This window comes from Dipodomys ordii, unplaced genomic scaffold (genome assembly GCF_000151885.1).
Source record: "Dipodomys ordii isolate 6190 unplaced genomic scaffold, Dord_2.0 Scaffold104, whole genome shotgun sequence".
Classification (NCBI taxonomy): Eukaryota; Metazoa; Chordata; class Mammalia; order Rodentia; family Heteromyidae; genus Dipodomys; species Dipodomys ordii.
Window position 1 is genome coordinate 2,390,711 of NW_012267320.1, and position 24,166 is coordinate 2,414,876.

Genomic DNA, 24,166 nt, shown 5'->3' on the forward strand with positions numbered 1-24,166 from the left:
TTGTTCCTTAAAGTCATTCATGAAGGGCACTTCATGCATTCATTTGTTCATACATTCTATGGTTCTGAATTGCATTCCTACACTGGGCTGTGAAGACACAAAGGCTGGTGAAGAAAAGTGACAGCCTCATCACGGGGGCTCATCACGGGGTGACAGACAGAGGACTGCTATCCTAGGGAACAGTATTATGGCAAAGGCAGGGGCAACAGGAACAAGTGAGCAGCGACGCGGAGCCTAGTGAAGGGCAGAGTCTCCCCAGGCAAACTGTGGATTCTGACGCGCAGGAGACAAATCCAGAAGGAGGCAGCAAGCAGAGGGTGCACAGTAGAATGGCATCTGGCCTGCTGAGTTTCTGAGAGATGCTCTGGGGCCTCTCTCCCCAGGCCATAGAGAGGGGACAGGAATACAGACCCTGGGCATTTAGTCTGATCCCAGCATCGCAGAGAACTGCCAGCAGTATGTGAACGGAGGGCTGTCCTTACCAGATACAAATGGTGGAAGGACACTGAGTCTGAAGAACAGGAAGGATCTTTGGAGCATGCTGGGGACTGGAAATTCATTTCCTCTCTCAGCCAGCCCTAGATGTGTGTGACCAGCATGAAAACACCCCCTTTGGTAAATGTCACTAATACAGAGACGGCACCTTCCAGTCCCGGCTTGCCCAAAGCTTCTCTCCTTTCCCTCTCAGCCTCTAGCCCACCTGCCCTTTTTATTCCATCCTGCACAGGAATTTCACCTGGGCAGGAACTAAGGCCCCAGATTGCCTCCCCGCCTCGAGGCTTACTCCTTGGGCCTTCCTGACTAGCTACACGTGGCCTGGGTGAATCTGTATAGCCTGGGGGTGTGAGTTCACACATGGTAAGGAGTAGTCAGCCAACCTACAGGAAGTCAATTTGGTCATCTGTTTTCTGTGCCGTCCCTTCCTGGGGTACACAGCTTGATAAATGAGTGAAGCCTGAAGAAGTTGGGTGTGTTGAATGAGAAAACTCTCCTGGATAGAAGGACCAAGCAACAAGTGTGACTTTGGCCCAAAGCAAGTGGTGAATTCAGGGTCTTGGACGTGTGTGATATAAAACTGGCCTGGTTAGCTGACATCTGGGGAACTATGGTTCCAATAGAAGAAGGGCAATCAGGAGGAAATATTTTAAATCTGGGGAAAAGAAGTACAGATTGCATGTGAGCACCACAGTGTTTTAAGGTTGGGTGATATATTCATCCTCCACCGTTAGTTCCAGTTTTGGAAACCCCCCCCCCCCCACAGATACTAAAATCTATCAATACTCCAGGCCCTTATATAAAGTGACACCATGTTTATGCACAACTCACACACATCCTTCTTTCCCATATGGTATAAATCATCTTTCCATGACTTATAATAACTGATGTGACATCAGTGCTATGGAAATAGTTTGTACTCCATTATACAGGGAATAATGGTAAGGAAAAGGCCTGAGCATGCTTAGTACAGACACAGGGTCTTTTTCTGTGATTGGTTGGATCCTGGGATACAAACCCCTAGACCCCTAGGATGTAGATGGTGGGGGCAGGGGGAAGGGCTGGAGAGGAGGGCATATGCTGGGGAAAGAAAGGCTGACCTACCCATTCCTTTACTAAGGTAGAGCTCAGCCTCAGATAGGGAAGCCATGCTTCCAACTGGAGTTAGAGATCACAGAGAACTGGCTGCTCATGTGAAACTGACAAGAAATTGATTGGTTCATTTATCAGTTCCTATTTTATGGCTTCAGAACAGAAAAAGATACAGAGATAGATCAAAGGTAGCCCCTGTCACTGCTGTAGAAATTCTCCAGAGAAAACGTTTCACGTACCTTTGCTTTTCTCTGAGCAGAACAGCTAATTTTTAAACCACCCACTGCTCTATGGAAAACTGAGTCCCGCGTTTTAAGTCCCCAGTGTTCAACCTAGCTTGCAAGTTATACCCAACATTTCTGTTCAATTTACCTTAAAGGAGCCGGGAGATTCTTTGGAACTCAAAGGAATCATACCCTTCTCACAAATCCTCCAAATAAATGAACTGTACCACTCCACTGTCAAAAATAGAGGTGTTTGAGTAAGGAAATAGAAGAAGAGCAAAAAAGCATGAATTCTGGCTGTGAAATTGCTCCAGTGGAAAAGTGAGAAAGAAAAACTGAAAGCATGTTATGAAAAACCATGCAGCCTGCTCCAGCGATCTAAGGCTGCATTCATTTGAATATTTGATTATCTGGGGTCAGAATTAGACCTGGGGTAATGTAAGAGTCGAAGGAGCCTTGTAACCTTTGAGAGTCTGGGGATTTCCTGAATTTGCAAAGAGTGTTCTTGAAGCCCTGCCTGGCTGCCTTGGTTTATTTTTCCCTTTCTTCACCTCTCTGGTGTTTCACGTTTGTGAGCATGGCCTGCTGTCCTGCTGAGCCTCTTGAGGGAGGGAGGGGGAAAAAATGTCGTGGTGATGCTTTTTAGGAGAATCTCCCCCAGGGCAGACAGAGCCTTGGGCTTGCAGTCTTTCTTTTCGTGACAAAGGGCAAGTTTCACATCCTCAGAAACTGTCCTCAAAAGGAGAAGATGACTCATGTGTCCCAACCTACCCAGGGGAGAGTGATGATCAAGAGCCACCGTGGAGCCGCCGTCTACCCATCGTCTACCCGGGAAGCAAGGGTAGGGCTGTGTGGTCCCAATGGGGCTGAGGGAGCCACCCAAGGGCCCCAGGAGGCATGAGAGGAAGGACCCCCCCCCCCATAACAGACTGAACTTTTACCTCCGTCCCCAGCTGGGCAAGAAGTGGTTTTTGAGCCATTCATTAGGTTTTGTGTTCCTTCCCCGGCCCTTTAAGAGAAGGAACAAGGAATGCATTCCTCATCCTGAAGTTTTAGCCTCTTTCCAGATGTGGCGAGAGGTAGAGTGTAGGCTGTGGCCCATGGAATGGCAGGGCCCAGCCATGATTTTATTACACCACCATGGACTGTTGGAGTTCACCATAGTGTCAAGCCCCGTGGCCCTGGAGAGCATGTCATTCATTGCCACATCACAGCCCGGGGTGTCCAGGAAGGCTCTCACCCTGTGACCTTCTCACTGACTAAATAAAGCAGTTTAGTATTTAGTATTTTGGATGGACAGACTGGCGTCGGGGGAGACAACACATGTTGCTGTCCTGGCTTGTTTATCTAGTGGATCAGCCAGTCCCAGTCGCGCCAGCTGATGAGGCCAAAGTGAACTTGAACTTGAAGTTCAAGTTGAAGTTGGGCCCTACAGGAGCAGGGCTATCACCTGCTGAACTAACGCACGCGTGCACACACACACACACACACACACTGCCTCTCTCCCTCTTCTCTGTCTCTGTCTCTGTTTCTCTGTGTATGTCTCTCCCTGCCCCCCCCCCACCAAACATTTATAGAATCATGCTTGGCACATAGTTAAGAAGTTTCCTGATATTTGCTGAGCGTGTCTCAGTTCTCTGCTTTATATTCATGATTTCATTTTCTCTGCGGCGAGGCTTATGTCATGTGAGCGCTATGACTCCCCTCACTTTTCCAGACAAAGCAGGGACCTCAGAGAGGTTATTAAGGAACGTGCCCCCATGATGTCAAAAGCCCCAGCAAGGGGCCAGCTGGAACTTCAACACAGAGAGTCGACTTGCCTGCCACCCTGTGAGCTTCCACTTCCACTTCCCTAAGATTGTAGAAACAAGATGTTTTCTCCCGCTACTGCTTTCCAGCATATATCCACAGGACCTTTGCCCGGCGCCTGTGGCTCACGCCTGTAGTCCTAACTACTCAGGAAGCTGAAATCTGAGGATCACGGCTCAAAGACTGCCCGACAGACAAAACTATGACACTCTTATCTCTAGCCAGCAAAAAGTGGGTGACCTGTGACCTGCTAGCTTGTTCTTCTGCAGCGGTGACCAGCAGCTCCCAGCAGCACCCGGAACGGCCCTGGGATCATCTGTGCACCATCCACAGCCCCAGTTGGTCTAGGAGCTCTCTCTCTCTGCTGATCGGGCTGCTTTTCTTTAACCACCCTGGGCTCCTCGTTCTTCTGGCCACGGCTTGCTGAGAAAAACACTTGAGACTCTTTCAATCTCCACACCCACCTACTTCAAATACCAGGCCCACGGGTCATTTTAATGAGGGAATTTTGCTAATAACTCCTGTGCCCCAGGGCACAGCTCCCACGTCTGCAGGTGCTGGCCAGGCAAGGCTGTGTCTCAGCAGCCATCCTGGGCCGGGGCAGGCAGAGGGCAGAGCACGTGGTGCCCACAGTCAGAGCCTCAGTCAGACATGCCCCGTGGCTACCTGGAGCCCGTTGTGAAGGCTGATGCCAGGTCTGACAGGAAGAACACAAACGAAGAGGAAGGCAGGTTTTCACCCTGGGAGACAATGTCAGGTTTTCCTATGAAACAAAACCCAAAGTCACCACGGTCTATAAGATAAAGAAAGCAGATGGCCTTGTACTCAAAACTGTAAACAGAGCTGAGGGAGACCAGGAGCTTCTATCCTCCTGGGAAACCAAGTCACTGGGATGGAAATGCCACACTCATCCTCACTGCTTAGGCTGGACAGAAGTTCCTGTCGACCATACACAAAAATCATGCTGGAAGCCAGTGGTCACGCCTGTAATCCTAGCTACTCAGGAGGCTGAGATGTAAGGATCAAGGTTCAAAGCCAGCCAGGGAAGGGACATCTAGGAGACTCTCTCTTTTTTTTTTTGTAAGAAACTTACCACTTGATTTTTTATTCACTTATTCATTTTACAACCCTGGGGGTTCAACATAGGACCTTGCAGATACTCTTAAGAGTAGGAACTGGGGATGAAGCTCAGTGGTAGAACATGATTAAGACCTCAAGTCAGATCTTAGCATGTATGACAAGTATGTGTTTACTGTGGTGCTGAGAATTAAACCCAGGGCTTCTTGAATTATGCCCTAGCTCTCTTCTTTTATTTATTTATTTATGTTTATTTTTGCTGGTTCTGGAGCTTGAACTCAGGACCTGAGCACTGTCCTTGAGCCTCTCTGTGCTCAAGGCTAGCACTCTACCACTTGAGTCACAGTGCCACTTCCAGCTTTTTCTGTTTATGTGGTACTGAGGAATTGAACCCAGGACTTCATGCATGCTAGGCAAGGCTCTACCACTGAGCCACATTCTCTAGGAGACTCTTCATCTTCATCTAACCAGCAAAAAGTCCAAAGCAGAGCTGAGCCTCAAGTAGTAGAGCAATAGCCTAAAGTACAAAAGCTAGGGGACAGCAACCAAGCTATATGTTCAAGCTCCAGTACAAGCAAAAAGAAAAATCCTAAGCCCAAAATGATAAGAATTAATGATGATAGCAACGATTTCGCAAGTCCCTGCTCTGATTCAGTGTCCATCCCACGTAGGCTCGTGTAATTAACCTGGAGGACACCGCCGGAATTCAAAAGCCCAAAATCCAGCTCAGGAAGAAACTGTTGCTGAACTCTAATCCAAGTTCACAGTTAACTGTCAAGTACAGTTCACGAGCAGTTTTCTTTGGGGGAGGGGTGGTGGTAGAGATGGTGCTTTATGTAAGCGTTCATTTATTGATTCATTCACTATTTATTTATGCTGGTTCGAGGGCTTGAACTCCAAGCCTGGGAATTGCCCCTTAGCGTTTACACTTAAGGCTAGTTCCAGTTCCAGCTTTTTGTTGATTCACTGGAAATAAGAGTCTCTTAGACTTTCCTGTCCTAGCTGGCTTTGACCTCGATCCCCACATCTCAGCCTTCTAAGTAGCTAAGATCACACGTGTGAACCACCAGCACCCAGCAAGCATGGTACTTTCCTACCATGAGTTTAGATTGCTGATGCTGGTGGTACAGTGTTTGCTGGTGGAGATTGGTGACATCAATGGCAATAATGCAAAGAACAGTGAATGTAAGGGGGCCGGGGGAGAGGGGCCTCCAGGGCCATCTGTGTGTACAAGCTGTGTGACTGACCTTTAAAAAAGTAACCTAACTTCTGTGAGTCTTAGCTTTGCTTCCTATTAATTGTAGGAAGCAAAATCAGTCTTGATTCCTGAGATGGTTGGAAGCATCAAATGAAATAGCCTAGGAGAAAGACTTGAAAAGTTGTAAGTTGTACACAGACCTCAGATGCCAGTGTTACTGATCCTCACGTTCATTGTTGTCCTTTGGGAAACTGGCCAGGTCATTGTAGCCGGGCACCATAGGAGCAGGGCTGTCTTGAAGACGGGACACACTCTATGCTCTGACACAAACTCTTGGGATATTATGTGTCGGTGCTGGGCTGCGTAGAATCCTCTCTATATTCAGGTCCCCTGGGAATCGCAGCAAATGCTCTCATTCAGCCACAGTGACTGCAGAGATGAAGTAAAGCTAAAGATAAATCCCACTGGGATTCGCGTCCATCATGGGTGTCCTTAAAAGGTGAGAGGGGATTGGGTGCCGGGACCACACAATGGGGCCTCAGCCATGTGAAGATGAAGGCAGGGACTGGAGCTACGGCAGGCAAACGAGACTGGCGATACTGAAAGCCCCCAAAAGACACCATTGGTGCCTCCAGCGGGGAGCCCATGAGGACACCCTCCTTGCTAGGCACAGCCTGAGGTTCTTTTGTCCCCCTCTTCCACTTCTGATCCTACATGCCAGTGCTGCTGAAGGGTATCTAAAGATGGCAGATTCTTAGAGCTCTTCCAGGAGAGGCCAATAGATAAGGAAGAATTACTTTGCAGAGCCTCTTGTGCTGCCAGGCTCTGAGTGGAATCTCACAGCCTAGAAAGTATCCTTGCCTGGTCCATTCGACAGATTAGCCACGACATTGGCAATGGAGCCATGGGTGCAGAGCAGGCTTCCTGGTTGGCAAAACATCAACAGCTGCTCTTCTCTTTGATAGATACAGTGTGAATACTTGGGGAGCGTGTGTGTGTGTGTGTGCGCATGTGCACGCATGCACATAAATACTGGGTTTGAACTCAGGGCCTGCTGCTTCCACTTGTCTCATAGCTAGCATTCTTTCCCTTGAATCACAGTTTCATTTTCAGCTTTTTGTAACTGGGATTATAGGTTTGTGCCACTGTTTCCCAGCTTTGTCTGGTGGAGGGTTTTTAATGATTAGGAATTGCTGGCTCACTGTGGTCAAAGATTATATAGTCGCGTTGACACTCCTGTGTGTCCTATGTATTCAAACACGAATGGTAGTTGGAAATATTCTGTTCTCACTTAGGAAAGGAAGGTAGTTGGCTTTTTAAATGGCAAATAACGTTCAGAGCAGTTAAGGGAGCATGGTTTGCTTTTCTGTTTTATTTTGTTTGTTTCATTTTATATTACTTGAGTTAGAGAAGACATTGTGTTAATTGGAGAACTATTACAGAGATACTGAATTTAATGCCTACATAATCAAACATTAAGATCCCATTGTGGAGTTCTAGGAAGCATAAACATTTCGGAATGCTAGGTGCCAGACCATATTAATGGTTTTATTCACATGGGCTAATTTTATTTCCCTACAAATTTGTAAGGTAGGAAAAGTTGAATGTACCCATCTTCCAAGCAAGAACATTGCAGTACAAAGAGGTCTTAGCCAGAATTCATCCTCAAAGCCACTTTACCAAGACGAAATGTGTAAAGTATTAAACACAAACAATGAAGTTGAGCTCATCTTTCATACGTATATGTACAATATTTCCATAATGATCTATGTATATATTTGTACAATGGTATTTATTGAATCATTAGATGTAAGTTGAATGTTTATCTGTGAGTTTATTTAGTGGTCATCACTTTCATTCTGGCCAATCCCATGAGTAGTTCTGATAAAAATCCAGTATTTCCAATTAATATTTAAAATCAAGCAGCAATTAATATTTTAAAATCTAGATAGAATAATTCAGATTCAAAATTTAGATTATAACAATCCTAATTATTCTAATTCATAGTTCTAATTAGAATAAACTTTTAATTAAACTTAAAATTAAACTTAAAAATGCTACCTTTTTTTAATGCATAGAAATACAGAGATAGAGGAGAAAGATGGATCTGGTTTTATGGTTCCTCTTTGCTCTAATTTTATGTAGAATTGTGAGAGCAATGGGGAGTAGAAGAAGAGCAACTAGGAAGTCAATGGCTCTCATTCTGATTCTGAGCCGTGTGTGTGTGTGTGTGTGTGTGTGTGTGTGTGTGTGTGTGTGTGTGTGTGTGTGTGTGCCAGTAGAAGACTTGAACTCATAGCCTTATGTTCTTGATTGGCTTTTTAGCTCGATTAATGCTCTACCACTTGAGCCATAGCTCCTACTTCCAGCTTTTTGCTAACTAATTGGAGATAAGATTTTTCACCTAGGCTGGCTTTGAACTGTGATCCTCAGATTTCAGCTTCTTGAGAAGCTAGAATTATAGGCACAAGCCACTGACACTGGCAGGAATAATTGTGTGTGTGTGTGTGTGTGTGTGTTAGTACTGGAGTGATTCTGAGTCTTGATGTGGAAGAAACATAAACTCAAATTGCTCTTGATCCTGTGTTGTTCAGTGGTGATGAAATTAAAGCCTTCTAACTGTGTGGAGTGTCACACCTAGCAATAATAGCACCAGTGTGCATTCCAGCCTGTAAGCAAAGCCAGACCCAAGGGAGGGTTGGGAAACCTAATCCTTTGTAGTGATGCCCTGTCACCTTCCCAGCGTGAGGCCTGGGGGGCGGGAGTTAACCTCCACATGCCAGCAGGTGATTCAGGTCATCCCTCAATCTTCTCTATTCTGTTTTGTGTCTCAACAGGGAAGAGCTTCACTCTGACCATCACCGTCTTCACAAACCCACCACAAGTCGCCACCTACCACAGAGCTATCAAAATCACCGTGGATGGTCCCCGGGAACCCCGAAGTAAGTGGGGCTACACTCTTGGGAACCGCATAATCTATGGTTTCAGCTTCCCCTCTGGGGAGATGTCGGGCCCTCTGGGGAGGAGAACTCTTACTGTTCACACCTTCGTTCCTCAAACATATTCACTGGGCTGGATTTAGAACTGTCCTCTGAGAGGTCAGAAGGAAAGCAGACTATTCAAGGGCCTGAGAACCATTTGGCATCCATTTGAGATTAAAGATCAGACCCTCAAATACATAGTGAAGGCCAACAGCAAGTGGAAGATGATCAGACAGTAGTAGCCAAGACACCAGAAGGTCCGAGTGGACCGCTGGGACCAATTGCCATCTCTACTAGCCTTGGATTAATTGGTGAAGGCTGGAAATGAGAACGATGAAAACAACCTTTCCCTCCCTCTCGGTCACATATCACAATCTTATTATGGAATTGTTCAAAATAGCGACGGGAAGGCAGAAAAGTGCTGGGAAGGCCAGTAAAGACCAGTAAATATAGAAAGATGAGCCCTAAAAAATAGCTTCTGTGAGGAAAGCATTTTTTTTTAAAGAATGAGTAGGGTTGTTTAGTCTGCAGGAAAGATGTCTTCATGGTGACTTAATGACTATCTTTGAGGAAACACAGAAGTAACACTCTTGTGTCTCCTGAGCCCCTCCCTGCCAGGACCTCAGGAGAGCTTACGCTTCCAGGTCTGTGAGCTGACAAACCTTGGCATCTCCTCACTCTGCCAGGTTCCTAGTGTGAAGTCAACATTTTTCTCTCCTCTGAGTTTGGGGGGGGGATTGTTTTTAATGAGTCTTCTCCTTTAGTCTGTGATGTGGAAAGGTCAATGGAATAAGAATATGGAGACTTCTGGGACCATGGAAATAGAGTTCTTTAGCCCTCAGCAGATGTCAGAGGCTCTCTGGGCACCTCTGTTTTATCTTCTGTGCAATGCAGATAATAACGAGAACTTCTTTTTACAATTGAATGAAATGAGTGATGTATGCAGGGACGCTTGCTCTTCAGGGGATGTGAGTGATCCCTGTCAATCCCCCTGCAGTCCCCCCCCTCCAACCCCCCACTTTGTCTCTGCTCCAGTCTCCTTCGCAGCTCAGTGTGATGGTTCTGTACCCTGGCTGCTCGAAATGGCCCTCTGGGATGTGGTCCTCTACCAGGCATTCATTGGTCACTGCAGTTTGTCCCCACCTTTCCTGCGGTCATGCAGGAAAGGCTACCTGTAAGATACATTCTACCAGCTGCCTGGCTTCCCTGATTCTCACAGTGGGTAGAGCCACCGAGAGCCCCACGCCTTCTGAGCCAGCCGGCAGATTGTGCTGCTCTGAGTTTGAGTCTCCTTACCTGCATTTCCACTTGTGACTTTGATTTTCCCTGGAGGGCTCTTTCAGCCTTTGCTTTTTAAGCCCATTGGGGCATCTTGGCCATACCAGATTCAGGAAGCTCTGGGACTCAGTGATACCCCTTGATTCTTCTTCATATGAGCATAGCAAGCAGACCAAATCACGGGTCTACAGAGTCATTGCCCAATACAGACGGTGGGGGGAGGGGGGGAGGCTAAGCTAAAGACAGACAGTGATCCCGCATGACATGTGACATAAATCTCTGAGTAGAGGACCAGAGAGGAAGCAGGTTCACAGGATAGCTAGGTGCAGGGCCAGGTGAGCAGGATAACAGGGCAGACACGAGGGTAGCTATGTGGCTGGCAGCCTCACACAGATGCTGTAGAATCTCTACAGCAACCGGCTGTTGGTGATTTCAGACACTGACCAGGCTGATGGAGATGCTTCACCCAGAGGACCCTTTTATAGGGCCTCTATTTCCCCCCTCCTTTCGTGCAGAAGAAGTCCGGTGTTGGCCTCCCTGCCAGCCCACACTTCCTGGAACATTTAAATAACTGACCATGTGGTGGTTGAGCTTCAGCAAAGGAATAGTAGCTGCCGTGACTTTTAAGAATTGGCAAGCAGAGGGGAAATTCTCTCGATTGTAATAGGCCGCCTGTCTATACAGTTTACATAGCCCCTGCTGTTTTATAACTTAAGAAAACAGTTTGTAGGAGAGCAGACGCAAGAGATTTGCTCCAAGAGGCACCATTTGTATGCAGCCTTTCCTGCCTAATGGAATTTGAGGGTCTAGGGAAAAATTAAATGGGTGGAAATAAGGATAAAGTATGATATAAATAGGTGTTACAGCTCCAGGTAGGCAGGCTCATGTGTTTCACAAGTGAGTTCTAGAAAAAAAGCCAAATGCAGGCAGATTTTTTTTTTTTTTAGTGCCACTTGGGAAATGGTAACTTTTCTGCCAAGGTGGTCCAGGTTTTTCACTGTTGTGTTCTCTGCTCATCTGCGTGTCTTGACTGACTGCTTGTGAGTGGAGCTGTGCCCATGGGCTCTTTCTAATGTAACGGTAAGGGAAGACCACGCATGTCCATCAGAACATGTTTGTGGTGTTAGTCTCTGGATTCATGGAACCACTCCAGGCCCAAGTTGAATATTATTGCAAAGTTGTCTTGTCTCAGGAAGCCCAGCACTTTGAAAGCCTACAAGATAGTCACTTAAGAAAGAGATAAGAAAAAACAGCCCCAGAGAAAGGAAGTAATTTGCTGAGGGTGAAAGGAAGTGGCTGGTGATGAAGCCAAGATGAGAATGAAGAATCCCTCCTTGGTGTCCATTCATCTAGCGGAGGGATCATTTGCTCATCTCTCCAGGGGTACCAAACTCTTGTATGTATGTCATCTGTGTCCAGTTCTCTCACCCAGCCTTCCTTAGTGTCCTTGTGTTTCAAGTGAGGAACTAAACTATATGATCTCTCACATCTGTCCCAGCTCTACGGTTGCCTAGGAATGGCAGATGGTGGCACTTCATTGAAGGTGTGGTACTTCCATTTGAAGTGTTTGTGCCAAAGACCAGAGAGGAAGCTTAACTCATTCAACCCGCTGTCTGAATAAAGAATTGAGAGGAAAAACCCTGTTGAATCCCATCTATCAGTCATACAGATGAAAAATTCAAGGTTTTCCTCCTTCTCCACTGTTTTCAGTGTGGAATCTTATAAATAGCATATTCCAGGTAGACAGAAGTGTTTTGCAAATTCAGTGGCTACTCCCTTTTCTATAGTAGCCATCCTTCCACTTAACAAATCAAAACGTGTTTTTCCCACATCCTGTGGGAAATTTTTACATCTCAGACCAATACAGAAATTAGCAATTGTTGAAAGTTACATTTGTTCCGAAGAACATATATTATCAGAAGATACTTTCTGCCTGAGATCATTTCTTACAAGCAGTAGTGAGTGGTCTATTGTAAGTTAGCATGTATAATATTTAGCTTGCTTGTAAGATGGTGGAAGCATAAAAGATATGGTAAAAGGAGTTTTTTTTTATCAAAATAGAAGGTTTTTAAGAGGTATTTTCTTTCCTTTTTATATCTCGAAGAAGCCTAGCTCTCAGTCTATATGTCTGTATTTTAGTTGACTGTGGGAATACTCAGAGACAAAAAGACATTTCCTACAGATATTTCATGACATAATTGGAATGCATGTTTGGATTCAATGCAGTGGAGAAAGGCATTCGCTGAGGGAAGGCTGGGAGAGTGAACACGCAGGGTACTAGCTGCCTTTGGGGCAGGACTGCTGGAGTGACACGGGCAGCTGTCACCGAATGCACAGGTAACTGTTACATGCAGAACACTGAGAAACTTCACTGAAAAGCGTATGGTCACTGAAACACACTGGCCAATTCTGGGACAACTTCTGCCCTTGGGTAAAGGCCTGCTTCATAGGTGCTGTGTTCAACTTGATCTCACGATTGCAGTAACAGATGGCAAGATGCAGTTGTCCCTCAGAGCTTTGGAGAACTTACTGGGATGCTAGTCTTCTTGGTGACTGGTGATTCTTTTTTTTTTTTAACTTAATAGGGAGTCATAGTCAAAATAGGCTAACTGAAATGCCTAACTTGTAGTGTTCAGTGATTTTTAAAGTACTTTGTTGAGCTATGTCACATGAATATAATTTTCTTCTATTATTTTGAAAGGAAATAGCAAGCCTAGTATATCTATCTTTGTATGTGAATGTATAGACACATGTCTATATAGGCATGTGTATATATCTATATCTATATCTATCTATCTATAGATATCTACATATACACACACATACATATACATATAAAGGTCTGTGTGCTGTAAGTAAATTTCAAATGAAGAAGAGAAATCCATGAAAAGTACTTATAAACTTATGGTACTTTGGACTTAAACATACTTAAAATCAGAGCCTGAGATGTAGCTTAGTGAGAGAGTGCTTGCTTCGCACGCACAAGACCCTGAGTTCAATCCCAGGACTGAACAACAAAAGAATACTTAAGACTGACAGAAATATATGAGATGAGTGTGTCATGGGTTCTTATAATTAACGTGTAGGGTATTCTTTCACATTATTTTCAAGGGTTGGACATGTGGATTAGTGATAGAGTGCTTGCTTGGTATACATAAAGTCCTGGGCTTGATCCCTAGCACTGAAAAGTTAATTTCTCTTAATAATAATAATATTAATAGCTAACATGAGATAGTGTTAATTATTTACCCAACATTGTTCAAAGTACTTCAAGTAGATTCATTTATCAAACCTTGAACCGAGAACCAAACTCAAGGTCACACCAGTGAGCCAGAACTGCAACTCAGCAATCTAGACAAGAGAATCCACCGACGCCTTAGTCAGTTTTTTTAAACTGTGTTGTCATTTGAGCTTTGTTGTATTGTAACTCTGAATTTTTTATTAGGGGAGTTTATTGATATGGGTCTGGTTTACATATGGTTCTCTTGGAAAAAGCCAAACCCTGTGCCTCTCGCCAACCTGTACGGACAGGAGAGATTCTTCTTTTCTTCCAGGTAGGGCTAGAGTGAACTAAGACCCCCTCGACAGTGCCTGCTATACAGACGCTGATACAAGCAGTTTGCTCTGCATGCCATGGAGATGTGCTTGGGGACCTGATATCAATGGGACAATAAAATATACTGCACCACACTGGGCACCGGTGGCTCATGCCTGTAATCCTAGCTACTCAGGAGGCTCAGATCGGAGCATTGTTCAGATCTGAAGCCAGCATGGGCAGGAAAATCTAGGAGACTCTTATCTCCAATTAACCACACAAAGGCTAGAAGTAGAGTTGTGGCTCTAGTGATGGATCATTAGCCTTGAGTGCAAAGCTAAGGGATGGCATCCTAGCTGAGTTCAAGCCCTAGTACCAGTACACACACACACACACACACACACACACACACACACACACACAATACCAAATTATCCTGCCAGTATGGGTATATAGGACCTTATTCAAGGTGACAAGAGCAACCACCAGGTCAACCATCTGCATCTAGTTTCCTCTTCAGTCAAGGGTTTCATCAAAGGTCTGTGTGCACAGTGTGGGTTCTTAATATTGCCCTTACCAAAACATGATCACCTTGTTCACAGTAAATTGCTTCTGGAAGAACTCTTTTGTAATGAATATGGTCTCCCACTCCCCTCACTCCTTGGATTTTTCAAATATATGATTTTTTTAAGAGCCAGAGATCAAGAGAATTGTAGTTTGAGGCCAACAGGGGCCAAAACATCTTAACCAATAAGCCAGGCCTGGTAGTGGTGGTATGCACTTATCCTAGCTAAGTGGAGACATAGATGGGAAGATCATGGTCTGAGGCTAGGCAGAAATCACAAGACCCTAGGTAAATAATAGTCTAAAACATATAAGGCTCAGCTGTAACTCAAGTGGGAGAGCACCTATCTAGCAAGTGCCAGGTTCTGAGTTTAAACCCCAGTTCCATCAAAATAGATAGATGGATGGATGGATAAATTAGATAGACAGACAGACAGCTAGATAGATAGACAGACAGACATGAAATTCTGATCCACCAGGGAAAAGGAGACAGTTCTTCCCTCCCTCCCATGGAGATATAAAGTAAAAGAAAGTAGGCCATACTCTACTTGCTAGTATTCCCTCAGCATCTCCAGCTTGGGAGGAGACACTGGCTACCATCACCTGGTACTTTGATGTCCATGGAGTAATTTAATTACCTGAAGACTTAGCAAAGGTAGTTTGTTGTTGTTCTTGTTTTAAATGTTAATGATCACCAGCCTAAATTTTTCCAATGATTTTTAGAACCTCTTCCTGCTGATTATTTTAGCCATATGAAACGAGAGCAGGAAGGAAGAATTTTCTGTGCATAAAGAGTCTCTTGGTCCCTGAATCCAGGCTAACGTCTGGAAGGGTTTCTGGGACCGATGGGAATGTGGGAGGATGCACAAGGGTGTATGGTCCTATGTCTAGCAGCAGTAGTAGCCCACCCAATATAACTCAGAGTGGGCAGGGGAGGGGGTCTGTGAATGCTTGGTAGCTACTCCAGACACAAAGATTTTTTTTTTAAAGATTGCATTTGTGTTGATATAAAAAAAGAAAAAGAAAAACAGAGCTCCTTCTAGGCATTGGTAACAACTCCGAGAATCAATCTAGAGCTTTCTCTGATGCTGGGAGAGGCAAAGGAAAAAAAAAAACCTACATGTGAAATTTGGACTGTTTCTTCAATTTTATCTTTCATACCACTGAAGTTGAGATCTAAACTAAATATATCACAGTCCTCCTAGAATTTAGTATATGACATGCTGAAAGAAAAGTATTGTCTGTATGTAGGCTTCTGTTCCTTAATCTTTAAATGTGTAAGGAGATTTCTGGATCCTCAACTCTGGGACCTGGGTTTTCACGCTGGCGCCACCAGACCTGTGGGTGTGAACTTTGGGCAATTATCTTTAATACTTTAGTCCTCATTTTCCTCTTTGGTCAAACTAGACGATGGGATGAGATAATCTCTAAATTAGTTCCCACTTGAAGGGGGTAACAAAATCTCATCAGCCAAACAGAGCCATGGGCTCCCCACACCCCAACATACAGGACTCCTTTCCTGGAAGCCTCCTTCCGCAGGCCAGGGCATCCTAGGGTCTCGTCAACAAAGGCACACACATGCCCGGAGTGTACACTGAGCCTCCCTCTGTCTTTTTTGGAGGGGACTGGGAGCCTTTGAAAGGGCATTATATTTGTTTTAACTTATTTGTAACTTACTTGTTTTGTGTGTGTGTGTGTGTGGCCCCAATTTCTATGCTGCAGAATGGCTTTGTTGTTTTGTTTTGTGTTTTTACATGAGATTGTGAATTGGGGTTCCCACATTTGCACTTACTGACTGATACCTAAGCGATTATCTGGACCAGCCATCCAGGAACAGTGGCCATTCTAATTGTGCAGCTTCTATGGGCCGTTTAGAGTCCTGCGTGGCACATGAGAAGTATTCAGAAAAAGTCAGCTTTTACTCATTTTTACTTTTGGAATCCTTTTGGAAATGAGAAACTTTCAAACAGGGAACCCTAAATTAAAAAATTCATGAAGTTTCCCTAATGTAGCTTTTAAAAAATTAATTAAACATTTATAATGTTTTAAAAATTCTTTTTTTGGTTTCAGTTGCATTTTGCATTTAGAACCTTTTCTTTTCTGGCACACATATAGGCCTTAAAACACTCTGGGCACTTTTCCGAAGTCCCAAACAGGTACAATGAACTTGTCACCGAATGTTATACTGTATGAAAGATGTGTGGAAAAATCAGGTCTAAATAGCATGGAAAGTTAGTAGCTGAGATCTGCTGTTGGGTCCTCTGCAGGCTAGAAAAGAGACTGGTGTGTGTGTGTGTGTGTGTGTGTGTGTGTGTGTGTGTGTGTAATTCCCAGTGCTGAGCCTTGCACTCTTGCTTGTGTGGTTTGGTTTTTAACTCAAGGCTAGTGTTCTACCACTTGATCCACATCTCTATTTCCATCCACTATTTTTCTGGTTAACTAGAGATAAGAGTGTCACAGACTTTTCTACCTAGGCTGTCTCTGAATTGTGATTCTCAGATCTCAGCCTCCCAAGTAATGAGGATCACAGGCCTGAGACATCAGCCCCACCTGGCAAATGCAAGGTTCTTACACTCAGCTTTTTGATATCCTATGAACATGGGTTCCAGGACTTCTCTCCCTGCAGAAAGTCTGTGGATCTTCTACTTCCTTGTGTGAAGTGGCAGAGTGTTTGTATATGACCTATGTTTACCTTCCTGTATGGTTTAACTGTCTCCAGGTGTCTTATAATACCAAACGCAGTGTAAGTGCCACGTGAATAGTTATCATATTGCATTGGTTAGGGAACAATGACAGGGGGAAAAAAGCCCATCATGTTTAGGGCAGACGGTTTTCTTTCCCCTTAAATACCTTCAATCTGAGGCTGATTGGATCCATGAGTTGGAACATGCAGATTGAAGGCCAGTTGCACTAGGCTATATTTGGCCAAAGCCACAGCTCATCTCCCCAGGGTGCCTGGAATCTCTAACCACAGCCAGGCTTGGCAGGCATGGAAGTGTGGTTAGCTGCACTTCCAGTTCTGTGTCCAAGGCACAGTGCTGAGACCCCTTCCACGGGTACAGGGTGCCTCCTCACTGCCCATCCCTTCCCTGCCCATCTCCCAAGGGGCCAAATGGAGCCCACCCCGTTCTGCTGGGTTGTGGTTGTCAGTCAGCTGTCATGGGCATTATAACACTGTTTCTCCACTTTCCACTGGGGTTTAATTGTTTCTTTTTTTGTTGTTCATCCTTTAGCTGCTTTCTACGTTTTATTATGAAACAAAATGCTCTCAGAGTCAGAGATATTTTCTTGTAAGCTGTATAACTAGGAAAGCATTACAGTCAACTAAAAACCCTGCCACTATCAAAATAATAATGATGATGACAACATTCATAAGTTTCCATTAAATAGGCAAAATCTACCTCCATCATCCTAGGTCTGAGTGTTTGTTTTGCTTTGGTTTGGGTTTTTGTTTTTAATCAGTTGTGGGACTTGAACTCAGGGCCTAGGCACTATCCCTGAGCTCTTTCACTCAAGGCTCGCACACTACCACTTTGAGCCACAGTGCCACTTCTGGTTTTCTGGTAGTTAATTGAAGACAAGAGTCTCATGGATTTTCCTGCCCAGGCTGGCCTTGAATTGCCATCCTAGGATCTCAGACTCCTGAGTAGCTAGGATTACAGCTTAGATCTGTGTTTTTATCAAATTGCCAATTTCCAAGTTATTCTTGCTATGTGCTTTTTATTGGAAAACGTTTTCGTGTGTGTGTCTGTGAGTGTGTGAAAATACCTACAGAGGGGTTACAATTACATGAGCAAGGTAATGAGTACATTTCTTATCAAGCATTGTAGCCTCCTCCTTTGTTTCCCCTTCCCATCCCTTCCCATCTCCCCCCTTCTCCCCCCCACTCCCCCACCCCCTGCCGAAAACCTTTTTGTTAGAAGGCTAGTTTGGGGCCTAGGGAAATATTAAATGTGAATGTTACAGAAAGAGTAAATTAGGTATAATATCTCATCAGACACATTACAAGGCACTGGTGTTTAGTTGGATGGGAAGGTGTTTTTCAGAGTATGATTTTCGTCAAATGCTAGGTACATATTCTGTAGTATCTCTGGGGAGGTTTGCTATAACCAGGAGCAGATGTTCTGGACTCCCCCCACCCCCATAGGTGAAAGCCAAGGTTAAAATAAATACTTAAGTACCCAAAGCTAAGTTCTTTTCTGTTTGCCTTAAAGGTAATGCCAAGGAATGAATCTGCCAACTCCTTAGACTCCTATGAAGTCAGTTAGTGGCAGTACATTAATTTGGTACATCCAGGAGTTACCTATGCCCTAGACTCATTAAAGCGAGGATTAACATGGCATCTAAATCACTCCGAATGCTTTCCTGGACTGGCACTTCAAATATTGTATATTTTATCTGCTTTTTGCTATTGCTTTTGCTTTTGCTTTTGTTCGCTGTGGCTTATAAGTCATTTTCTGCTCATTTATAAAAAGTAAACATTTGAAAGAAGTTATTCCTTTGGGATCTTATTATAAATTGTGGCCCTTTTTTTTGGATTTGTTTCTGGTAGCTCCTCATTTTCATTTACCTTAAAGTGGCTTTATGATATTTCCAATTCATTCATTTTTAAAGATCTAAAGAGATCTATACAGAATTGCATCTTTTGATCTCAGCTGACCTTGCCCAGCGTTTCAAAACGGAACCAGAGGGTTTAAAGGACCCAAAGGAGCTTCAGGGAGTCAGAGAAGAAACTGGAGTAGGCCCAGCTTCAGGTGTGGTCTCTGCTGCTTCCCCACTGTGTGGCTCAGTTTCTCCATGTGTAGAATGGGCTCTCTGGTACCAACCTTACTGGGATGTGAGGATTGCATGAGAAGAACTAAGGCAGGAGAGGAAACTGAGGGCCCAGGCTCCAGAGATGGTTGTCTGATTCCACCTTGCCTTTCCATGGTGACCAAAGAGACCTCCTCATATTCAGCTACTCAGGGGTGAAACCAAAATGATGGTAGTCCTAGTATGAGTGTGTATGTGTGTGTGTGTGTGTGTGTGTCTGTATCTGTGTCTGTGTCTGTGTGTCTGTGACTGTGTGCATGCTACTCCTGGGGCTTGAACTCAGGGTGTGAGCACTGTCCCTGAGCTTCTGTGCTCAAGGCTAGCACTCTACTACTTTGAGCCACAGCTCTACTTCTGGCTTTTTAGAGGTTAATTGGAGATAAAAGGCTCATAGACTTTCTGTCCTGGCTAGCTTTGAACCAGTCTTCAGATCTCAGCCTCCTGAGTAGCCAGAATTATAGGCATGAGCCATCAGTGCCCAGCTATTAGGAGAATTTTTGAGCCGTGAGTGAAGTGAGTACATAACATAGAGCTGGGCACTTTACTACACTTGATTGACTGCTTGATTATCCTGCTGATACCAGGGTTTGAACTCAGCCTTGTGCTCTCATTTGTCTTTCTTACTCACAGTTGGAGTTCTACCACCTGAGCTACACCTCCAGTCCAGTTTTTTGATTAATTGGAGATAGAATGTCAGATTTTCTCACCTGGGCTGGCTTTGAACCATGATCCTCAGATCTCAGCCCCCTGAGTAGCTAGGATTACAGGCATGAGCCAGTGCCTGGCTAGTAGTTGCTTTTTTGAGGATAGGTTTCATCTCATTCCCTTTCCAGACCAGTGAAAACAAATTGTGGGGGGGAAAAAAAAGAGACATTTAAGTTAGCCACCATACTTCTAGGAATTTAAATTTTGTCACTAGAGGGTCTGTTTCCTTTGCCATCTAAAACGCCTTTTTAAAATATGGGAAGTAGTCTGAGCGTGGTGGTTCACTCCTGTAATCCCATCTTCTTTGGAGGCAGAGCTTGGGAGGTCAAGTTCAAGGCCTGGGGAAAAACTGAGTAAGACCTCCATCTCAATAAATAGCTGGGCACAGTGTCATGCACCTATCATCCAAGCTATACAGGAAGCATACGTAGGAGAATTAAGGTCCAGGCTGGCCTGTGCCAAAACAAAAACTTAAAACATTAAAAAAAAAAAACTAACGCATTAGTTAGGGGTTGACTTAAGTAGTAGAGTTACCTACCTCATACATTAGTTAAGGCCCGGAGTTCAAATCCCAGTTCTGGAGAGGTGAGGGGCCAGTAGGAAACAAAAAACATAACCTTGACAAGCTGTTTGAATCTCTCCCCAAGTCAAATACATAATCAAGCATGTGGTACACACTGGGAACCCCACTAGGAAGAGTGAGTATTGAAGGCCAGACTAGGATTCCTCATAGGTTTCATGCTAGCCTGAAGTATACAAGGAGACATTGTCTCAAAAGAATAGAATAGAATAGAAGTTTTTTTTCCTCTTTCAACTCCTTTAATTCCATGTTTTTTTCTTTTGTTTGGGCAGTCGTGGGGCTTCAACTCTGGGCCTGGGTGCTGTCCCTCAGCTCTTCAGCTCAAGGCGGACGCTCTACCACTTGAGCCACAGTACCACTTCCTCCATGTTTTTTTTTTTTTTTCAATGAAGCACTCACATAGCTAACAAAAAAAAAAAATCACAGAACACTTACTAAGTCCTTCCCCAACCCCCATCCCCACACCCATGGCTTTTTATATATGGTGCTCCCTGGAGATCTTGGGGTTCTGTTTCAGGGAGCTGAAATGCTACACCCTTGGGCCTCAGTGCCAGTTTCAAGAAGTGCAGCTGCTTGGAGTTGAGAATATCCAGGACTGTAGAGGCCGCTGACTGTCCTGACACTCGGCATTCTGGCTGCAGAAAGATCAGAGAATCTCTCCTGCTCCTTGCCTGGAGGTTTCAGCCACAGAGTAAACTCCTAGCTGAGTGAAGAGAGAAAGAACTAGAAACCACTAAAATCCAAGTCTTGAGTGCTGAACTGTGGCAGCACTGTTTTCTTAAACTGAAAGAAATCCTGAGCCCTGGGCAAGGGAGCAGCCAGCTGAGTGGACAAAGCCCTGACCCCAGAGCCCAATCAGAGAATCCCAGCCCTGCTGGGCTCTTGAGTTTCCTAGACCCTCCGTTTCCTCATCTGCAGAAGGAGGGAGGGGGAGAGAGTGCACACTGGTGTTTAAAAGGATGGTTCAGTGGTCAGTGACTAAGCGGGGATCATAGAGATGGGAAAGCAGAGGGGACCCCCCCCAGAAGCTGGGGGAGGTCCAGCTAGAAAAAGGGAGGGAGGGCCAGGCACAGATCCACCCATAACCCAAGATACGGGAGAGAGTCCCGTGAATAAATGCCCTGACATAGCGGGAATGGAAGAAAGCATCCTAACTAAATTTCCCATGACTCTGGCAACATTAAAATAAATAATAAATTAATTAATAAATAAGTAAAATGAAAAAAAATTAAACCCACAAAGTACGCAATTGTCCAAGCTTCAGGCAGGTCAGAGACCTCGGTGTTAATTCCTCAGCCAGCTAGGGGAGGAAAAGCAAAGGAAAAAAGAGAGAGAGAGATGATGTGAGTCCTGTTGACTTGGTTGTTGGAGTGTTTCTGAGCCAGGCTGCTCCCTCCTTCCCCTCCTTGTAGTATTATGGGCTGTTCTTCATTACCTGCCCTACCTATCTTCACAATCTAGCCGCAAACAGCTTTGGTTGACCACACCACTTCCCTATTGAAAGTTAATACTGTTTGACTCATTCTGTGCTGCTAACTCTGAAGCCAAAGAAAACAAGCCAGAGAATAACCATCTTGTATGGAGTTTGGAAAGTGCTCAGCGGCCCTGCTTTCAAAATCCTATACAGTAGCTTTACTATATCTCTCCACTGCAGCTGCAAAGAAAAATGAAGGAAGCAGAGAAGTGGCTAAGGGGGGGGGGGAATAAAAGTTGGGGGCAGGGTAGACACCAGGAAGGGAATGGGGTGGGGCTCCCCTCGGGCGGTGTGGGAGGGGAACAGCACCCTGAGACTTTGTGAGGTCTTTTCACTGAGCTGAGATTTTGTGTTGACACATGCACAGACGGCCTATTTAAAAAAGAAAGAAAGAAAAAGAAAGAAAGAAAGAAAGAGGGCCCATTAAAAGGAGTTTAAAAGGAGAGAAACTTGAAAACTGCAGATAATGTCCCCAGGTGAAGAAATGAGATCTGGAAGAATTCCAGAGGAAAAAGGCTGGGGCCGAGGATTGCCACGGAAGCGGCCACGCCCTCTTGCCCTCCATTTCTGACCTGACTCAAATGTGGTCCGCAGAGCCAAGGGCAGACATTTGTGTCTTGGAATGAATGGAACGTTCTCTCCTAACATCACCTGGCAGACAGTAAGAGACTCACGTTTTGCTCACCATGCTGTAGCTCTTGGGAGTCCACGCAAATAGCCACTTGCCCGATGGACATTGGTGTGTTTTTTTTCTTCACCCCTCCCCAATAGTAGGAGAAAGGCTTGGTGAAATTAGCATCCCCAAACAACCTGAACCAATTCTCTGCCAAGGGGAGGGAGTGGGAATGGCCTATACCAAATAGCTGGGAACTGGTGACTTTCTTATCTTGGCTTTCCCACCTGCAGCAGTCCCACGGCTGGCTCCACAGGCCAGACCCTGGCTCAGCATGTCTCAGAAGCATGTAGTCAGCCTAGAAAAGGGGGCCAGAATCAAGTACCTTTCCCAGAGTTTGATACCCAGGAAGGAGTTGCTCTGTCCTTATTCCTCAACAGAGGACGTATGCTGCTGGCTGAGCATCCTATGTTAAGTCTAGCCCAGAGGAAGGAAATCATTCATTCACCCATTCCACTCCCATTCACTGGGTCAATCCTCAGTCTTAAGAAGGACTATCATTTACCTTGGCCTGGGCACCATTGCTAATTCCAAATAGTGTCAGAGGCTACAGAAGAAACTGAAGATTCTTGCAGGGATGGGAAGGCCTGCAGAGAGAGAGAGAGAGAGAGAGAGAGAGAGAGAGAGAGAGAACGCTCAAAGCCCAGGCCCCATGGTAGAATTGGTAAGCTCAGGGAAGATTTCTCCTTTTCCCCAGATCTGTCCAGCCCAAGGCTTGCCATGCTCTATCTATGAACTCCAAAGCCAGGCCTGAAGCCCCAGGCATATTTTCTGAGTCCCTGCTGACCTCTCCTTTGTGGCACATACTCCCCCTCGGCCACCTTCCTCTCCATCCTGTCTCTGGTGGGCAGGACGTCAGGGGCTGTCCTGATAAACAGTCTAGATGACGGGCAGTTATCACTTGGGCTGCTTTTTAATTACACTCTTAAGAAGAGGGTCCCAAGACAATGCCTGGATAGGCCCACGATTACAGGCTGGTGATCCCTCCTCAGGAGACCATCTCCTCCACCTCCTGGCAGGCTGCCAGTGGTCCAGTGCAGACACAGAGAAGCTCACTGCCCTGAGCTACAATTACCTTCTTAGTCACCAGACAGAGCAGGGGCGAGAACCAGGTGAGCCGTGGCTACCAGGCTTCCCACTCTGCTGTCAGAGATCCCAGGTCACCTCCTGTCACTCAGCCTGGGACTTGGGGCACGGAGTGATGGCTCTGTTCTTGGCCTGAGTTCTTGGGGGTACAATTCCAGGAGGGAGAAGAGGGCAGGTCCCGTGCAGCCCCCTCAGAAGCCGTTTGCGGTTTGTCCTGGGTGGCCTTCAACGGGCTTTACTGTTCTGTCCCCACTTTCTGCTATGTCTTGTTCTGTACTTGCATGCCTGGCCCAGCGTCTGTGTCTCAGCTGGTGACCTGAGTGGGATCAAGGGAGACTTCACATGTCTGTGGTCAAGGTGTAATGTGTGTGGATATTTGTGATACCAATGATGTAAATGCAGGAGAGGTGTTTGCATGTCTGGGGTGGATGTGTGTACTGTGCGATGGAGGACTGTGAGGGGTGTACAGGTGTGACTCAAGTATGTGCTGTGTTGTATTAAGGTGTGAAGTACCCACTATAGAGACACAAGTAAAGCCACAGGAGCTCTCGGCTTACATCGGGTGTCACGTTCTTCTGCACCA

General features: G+C 45.3%; 1 protein-coding gene across 2 annotated transcripts in view; it reads left to right on the plus strand.

The window, feature by feature from the left end:
• Window positions 1-24,166, plus strand: part of Runx1 (runt-related transcription factor 1) — a 222,772-nt gene that overhangs the window by 152,413 nt on the left and 46,193 nt on the right. For both annotated transcript variants that reach the window (XM_013027529.1, XM_013027530.1), the window contains exon 5: window positions 8,733-8,837. In XM_013027529.1, coding sequence (XP_012882983.1) covers window positions 8,733-8,837 — 105 coding nt within the window. The remainder of the gene's footprint in view (window positions 1-8,732; window positions 8,838-24,166) is intronic.